The sequence below is a fragment of the Euprymna scolopes genome, chromosome 40, assembly GCF_053919585.1.
Source record: "Euprymna scolopes isolate OS-2025 chromosome 40, ASM5391958v1, whole genome shotgun sequence".
NCBI lineage: Eukaryota > Metazoa > Mollusca > Cephalopoda > Sepiida > Sepiolidae > Euprymna > Euprymna scolopes.
The window spans coordinates 22,545,530-22,552,620 of record NC_136521.1 but is presented as its reverse complement, the minus strand read 5'-3'; the positions used below and the strand labels follow the sequence as shown (position 1 = coordinate 22,552,620).

General features: G+C 36.8%; 1 protein-coding gene across 1 annotated transcript in view; it reads right to left on the bottom strand.

Moving 5' to 3' along the window:
* The window catches only part of LOC145265427 (uncharacterized), a 46,745-nt gene extending 40,799 nt beyond the window's left edge, over nucleotides 1-5,946 (bottom strand). The window contains exon 1 of the mRNA XM_080121260.1: nucleotides 5,773-5,946. Coding sequence (XP_079977386.1) covers nucleotides 5,773-5,827 — 55 coding nt within the window. The 5' untranslated portion in view covers nucleotides 5,828-5,946. The remainder of the gene's footprint in view (nucleotides 1-5,772) is intronic.
* Between the last annotated feature and the right edge of the window lie 1,145 nt (nucleotides 5,947-7,091).

Below are 7,091 nucleotides of genomic sequence, written 5' to 3'. Positions count from 1 at the left end.
CCATCGCTCTACCCTCCCCTGTTTTATCCAATGAACGGTATATACGTTCAGAAACTACAGTTAAGATATCTGCTGTTGAACGGGCTTGCCTGAATCCATATTGTTTGTCAGTCAGGAGTTTAGCAGCTGTTAGGTGCTGGACTAGGGCTTGATTAACTAAGGACTCAAATATTTTGGTGAAAAGCAGGAGGAGGCTAATAGGGCGATAATTTAGTGGGTCAGTTCTTTCACCAGAATTCTTGAAGACTGGTACCACAGAGGCGGTTTTCCAGCAGTCGGGAAAACAAGATTCGTTAAATAAATATATATATAAATATATAAATATATATATAAATATATATATATATATATACACACACACACGCTTTGGGCAGTGGTTATGTTTAACCTTATTTTCAGTGCTAAATGTATTGTGGATATATGTTTTTTTCTTACCGTTTTATCTGTTTTGTTACATAATGTTTCGGACGTTGGACCATGTTTACGATTAAAAAAGCCTCGTCACACTTTACAGAATTGGTTTTAGTATTTGGAAGTGTTTTAGAAGAAAAAAGAGAAAAAAAGGGGGAGAGGAGAAAAGTGGGGAGAAAGACGGGTATCGACAATATTTCAGTTTTGAGGATTAAAATATATTAGATTGTACTGTGTTTGGGGGGGTTAGCAGATTCAGGAAGGTGTGGGTGGAGATATATGGATTTAGAGAGTGAGAGAGAAGCGAACTGGACGGGGAGAGAGAGAGAGAAAGAGAGAGACAGACAGAGACAAAGAGAGAGAGAGAGACAGAGAAGCGAACTGGACGGGGAGAGAGACAGAGAAGCGAACTGGACGGGGAGAGAGACAGAGAAAGAGAGAGACAGACAGAGACAGAGAGAGAGAGAGACAGAGAAGCGAACTGGACGGAGAGAGAGACAGAGAAGCGAACTGGACGGAGAGAGAGACAGAGAAGCGAACTGGACGGAGAGAGAGACAGAGAAGCGAACTGGACGGAGAGAGAGACAGAGAAGCGAACTGGACGGAGAGAGAGACAGAGAAGCGAACTGGACGGAGAGAGAGACAGAGAAGCGAACTGGACGGAGAGAGAGAGAGAGAGAGAGAGAGAGAGAGAGAGAGAGAGAGAGACAGAGAAGCGAACTGGACGGAGAGAGAGAGAGAGAGAGAGAGAGAGAGAGACAGAGAAGCGAACTGGACGGAGAGAGAGAGAGAGAGAGAGAGAGAGACAGAGAAGCGAACTGGACGGAGAGAGAGAGAGAGAGAGAGACAGAGAAGCGAACTGGACGGAGAGAGAGAGAGAGAGAGAGAGAGAGAGAGAGAGAGAGAGAGAGAGAGAGACAGAGAAGCGAACTGGACGGAGAGAGAGAGAGAGAGAGAGAGAGAGAGAGAGAGAGAGAGACAGAGAAGCGAACTGGACGGAGAGAGAGAGAGAGAGAGAGAGAGAGACAGAGAAGCGAACTGGACGGAGAGAGAGAGAGAGAGAGAGAGACAGAGAAGCGAACTGGACGGAGAGAGAGAGAGAGAGAGAGAGACAGAGAAGCGAACTGGACGGAGAGAGAGAGAGAGAGAGAGAGAGAGAGAGAGACAGAGAAGCGAACTGGACGGAGAGAGAGAGAGAGAGAGACAGAGAAGCGAACTGGACGGAGAGAGAGAGAGAGAGAGACAGAGAAGCGAACTGGACGGAGAGAGAGAGAGAGAGAGACAGAGAAGCGAACTGGACGGAGAGAGAGAGAGAGAGAGAGACAGAGAAGCGAACTGGACGGAGAGGGAGAGAGAGAGAGAGACAGAGAAGCGAACTGGACGGAGAGAGAGAGAGAGAGAGAGAGACAGAGAAGCGAACTGGACGGAGAGAGAGAGAGAGAGAGACAGAGAAGCGAACTGGACGGAGAGAGAGAGAGAGACAGAGAAGCGAACTGGACGGAGAGAGAGAGAGAGACAGAGAAGCGAACTGGACGGAGAGAGAGAGAGAGACAGAGAAGCGAACTGGACGGAGAGAGAGAGAGAGAGACAGAGAAGCGAACTGGACGGAGAGAGAGAGAGAGACAGAGAAGCGAACTGGACGGAGAGAGAGAGAGACAGACAGAGAAGCGAACTGGACGGAGAGAGAGAGAGAGACAGAGAGAGAGAGAGAGAGAGAGAGAGACAGAGAAGCAAACTGGACGAAGAGAGAGAGAGAGAGAGGGAGACACACACAGAGAAGCGAACTGGACGGAGAGAGAGAGAAAGAGAGAGACAGACAGAGACACAGAGAGAGAGAGACAGAGAAGCGAACTGGACAGAGAGAGAGACAGAGAAGCGAACTGGACGGAGAGAGAGACAGACAGACAGACAGACAGACAGACAGACAGACAGAGAAGCGAACTGGACGGAGAGAGAGAGAGAGAGAGACAGAGAGACAGAGAAGCGAACTGGACGGAGAGAGAGAGAGAGAGAGAGTGAGAATGAGAGTGAGAGGGAAGCGATGTAATACATCTCCGATGTAAATGTATCGATAGATCCAAGCCAGAAATCTGCAATTCTATTTCGTCAGTAATATCACTCATGTTGTTTTGTTTTGTTTTTTCTTGTATTATTAGCAATACAAACACGCCCATCATCATGCATGCTACCATCTTGCAAATTTTGCAAAAAAAAACATCGATTAGCACAATGTGTTCAAATTTCATGCGTAATTTTTAAGAAGAAAAAAATGTCTCGCCTACAGTTTTTTTTTTTTTTTTTTTTTTTTATACTTTTCCGATGAAAATCTCAACACGATCGACCATTTTAGGTCGTGGCGAGTATAAAAAACGTGCTGCAGCTGCACTGCTGCCCACCATAACCCTTTTAAAACCTGCTTAATCTGCCGTATTACATTTAGTTTCGGGTTTTATTTGCAACAGAAAAGTAGTGGGGAAAAAAAAAACCCTACCAAAGTTACTCTTCTAGCTGTCTTGATAAATTTTTAATGGGCTACCTAAAATAACCCATTAAAATCTTGTCAAAGTAGGTAGAAGAGTAACTCATCAATTTTCCTCGCCCGATATTTACAAAGGTTTCTGCAAGATGGATCGTTTTTTTTTTTTTTTGGGGTTTGTTTTTTCTAAGATTTTGGATAAGCAAGAACGAACAAAATATTCGGTTATCCAATTTTTGTCCGTTCGAAAAAAAAAAATTACTGAAACATTATTCAATAATATACTCCGTAATATTTACTGGCTCAATTTATATCAGTTTTTTGTTTTTTCCGTAAACTGCATCATCAGTGCATCTGCATCATCGCCGGTAGGTGTGTCAGAAATTTCGTGAAAATAGTGAATAATTCCACCCCATCTTTCCAAGCTTATAACTCCTCGAAAAATGTAATTCAAGCCCTAATTTTTTTAATTGAAAAAAAAAAAAAAAAAAAAAAAAAAAACACAACGTGGTTTAAAAAAAGCTTTTAAACTTCAAACTTTACAGGTAAAATTCTAAAAAAACACGTTTTTTTTTGCTTTAAATTTGAATATATTATTTATTGACCTTTTCTCTTCAATTTGTGAGTAAATTAATTATTTACTTTTCGGTGAGTAAATTATTTACTTTTTAATAGAAACTTGAAAATGGGGGGGGCGCGTGAATTTAAAAAAAAACAAAAAAAAAAAAAAAAACGTTTGACTAAAATATTATATTCGGTTTATTGGAAAGAACATAAAATTTCACATTGACCCTGAAAATATCATAAAAATAGAATCAATAGAAAAATTGATAGATTTTTAAAGTTTAAAAATTGAAAAATATTGAGTTCGGAAAATTCATTACTGTTTAAAAAAAAAAAACATTTCTATTACTTTTAAAACAACTTTAATAGTTTATTTTGGAAGTATAATCCATAAAGAAAATAAACATCCCACTTTTAAAAGAGAAATTACGAGATTTTTATATTTTATTCGCAGTTTCGTGTTAGGGGTGTCAAAAATTCTGGCATCGGCCATTTCCAAGATAAATTTTCTGTTGATACTCAGAACAGAACTGCGAACTTTTTAAAAGATTTACAAGGTAGACACAAGGTCAGTATTTAACGTGAGGAAAACGGTAGCCGTGATTAAACCCCGCCTAAAAGAGAGACATTGGATTGGGATAAAAATTGTCATTCTAGAAGAATTTCTGGGTTTGTATTACTGTACACATTCGAAAAAGTTGTAAAAAAAAAAAAAAAAAAAAAAACAAATATATAACAAAGAAATATTATCAAAAGGCAAGATAAGTTACTTTTCTACCAAACTGGATATATTTTTTTGTGTTTTTATTCAATGTAACATGTTTATTCAGCTCGAAAAACATGCAGTGTTTACCGATGTATTGAAAAATTCAAAATGGCGCCCGACTCTCTTTAACATGGTAAGTTTGGGAAAAGGTGTTATAAATAATAAACTAGACAAATTACTATTAAAAAATCACCGAATATATGTCAACTTATGTCACGGTAACATATATTGAGCGAATTTCTCACAGTATTTTGTCTAGTTTATTATTAAACATCTTTTCCTGAACTTACCGTGTTAAAGAGAGAGTCGAGCGCCATTTTGAATTTTCCAATACATCGGTAAACACTGTATGCTTTTCGAGCGGAATAAACATGTTACATTGAATAAAAACACGAAAAATATATCCAGTTAGTTAGAAAAGTAACTTATCTTGCCTTTGATAACATTTATTTGTTATATATTTGTTTTGACAACTTTTTTGAATCTATGTGTACAGTAATACAAACCCGAATTTCTCATTTAATGATCGAGAACAAAAAAGTATCGGAACAGATGCCTCTTTTCTCCTAGCCAAAAGGAAGGTTTATCTGGTTTTTACTTAAAAAAAATTTGGTAAAGTTAAAAAATAAGATTAAAAAAAACAATCGGACATAAAAGTGCTGACTGCTGTTCCAGTTACGATTAAAAAATTTAATTCATAAATATAAGTGGTTTTCAAATCGTAAACTGCGTTCGTCTTTTCCGGGACTGATTCTGGATACTCCGAACTAACTAAATACTAAAAATTTCGGTAAATTTATACAAATACCGTGACAGCGAATTAGTAGAAAAAAATGTACCCTAACCCTAACCCAGTTTTCAGATTCGTGTTCAGCACACCGAAACGTAACAGAATACTACGTAAAAGATTTTACTAATTCGCTGTCACGGTGTTTGTATAATAATACCAAAATTTCAGTACTTGTGCACTTTTGTTACCGTGTTGAAATAACATTTTGAAAGTCATTCTTAACGTCGGAAGGGGAGGGTGTTTTGTAACTATTCTGTGCTTCCATTTAATAATTTAATATAAAAAAGAAAATGTAAAAAATTAAAATAAAATATTGTGAAGCTGAAAAAAAAAAAAACTATTTAAAAACATCGGTGGTAAAAATGCACAAGAAGAAGCACCGAAATTTCCTAGGTGCCTATTCAGCTTTTTAAAGTAGAAAAATGACTTAATAAAACGGAAATAATATTCAGCTTTTTAAAGTAGAAAAATGACTAAATAAAACGAAAATAATATGTCCTCCTGGGCATTTTGTTGGAACAAAAATTGGAGATGTTTAAAAATAGCAAAAATGAAATCCCATTAAAATCTTACACAAAAAAAGATTTCCGCTAAACACTGCCGAAATTTAAATCAGTTTTATTAAGTAAAACGATTTCATGTCTTCGCCAACTTTTTAGACGGATTACATAATAAAAATAAAAACAAGAAAAGTAGTTGAGTTTATAACACTTAAACATTAGTAAACAACTCATCCACTTTTTGTATAATTATTATTATACTTACCGACGATTAAACAGAAGCCAAATACAAGAAAAATAAATGCGTGTCGGGCCTCCATAATTCTGTTCAACTTTAAAAGTGAGAAGTTGTTTATGGCACAAATAATTTTGGTAGTGACGGAAAAGTTTTATATATAGAGAAAAAACAAAAAACCCTGAATGAAACGAAATGACGTCAAAGTTAATCCGACCAATCAGAAATCACTTAGGGCCCATCCCTGTTTTGATTTGTTGGAGTTAGAAATGACTTCGTGGTCGGGTTCGAATCTCCCGATCGGTTGTAATCGTAATTCCCTGCACTGATGATTCCCGAAAGGATGAAACACTAGTATCTGTAGGTATTAAAAAGTAATTATAGTAAGTGTGTGTGTCTGTGTGTGTGTGTGTGTGTGTGTGTGTATATAGGCTTTTTAGCAATTAATAGTAGTTCGTCAGTTCGACGAACTACTAGTTAGTTCGTAGTTTGATTTTTGTTTTATCTCTATTTCTGTTTCGTTAGTTTGAATTAAATTGTTGATCTTTATTTATTAAATATGGAAGAGCGAGACACACTTTCCTTATTTCTTGATACATTTGATTTTCTTAGTAAAAAAAAAAAATACTTTCCATTGTCCCCATGTTAGGAATATCTTTCTAAAATCTTGTAAGTTTGAATTATTTGGAGTTATCTCCTTGGTCCTTCAAACTGTTTTCAAGATTATGTCTCTTAGCCAAAAAATGTTATTTTCTTATTTAAAAATAAAACTACTTGACCAATTTAAGTGATTTTTGGTATACGATATTTTCTTTCAGTTACGAGTGCTTAGAATATACAGATTTTTCTTGTTAATAAAGAGGGGGGGTATTCTGTACAAGCATCTCCAAGATTTAGTGAACATCACATAAAATTGATCGATCCTATTTAACTGAGGTCGTTGAGTGGAGTTTTATAATTAGTGAAGGAGTGCCAACTTTAGATAGGATGAAAAGTGGTTCAACCATACAAATTTACAACAAATAACTTTTATCAGATGCAAGAAAATTTGATCTTCTATCAACTCGCTTAGTTTTTGAGTTTTGAAACTTGCCAATTTTCTAAATATAAGGCAGAGTGCAAGCTCACTCAGCAGAGAGACTTGGAGGAGCAAGGAGCAGCAACGTTCCCTAACGAACCCTTATCATTCAAAACCACAAACTCTCATAAGGAAACTACCAATTTGACCATCCAAGTCAAGAGTTCTCAACAGCTCACGCGATAATTTCCAAACAGAGGCACTGTCGTCAACATGTATGTTTATGTATGTCGTCAACATGTATGATGAAAATCGAAAATTAAACAAAAAT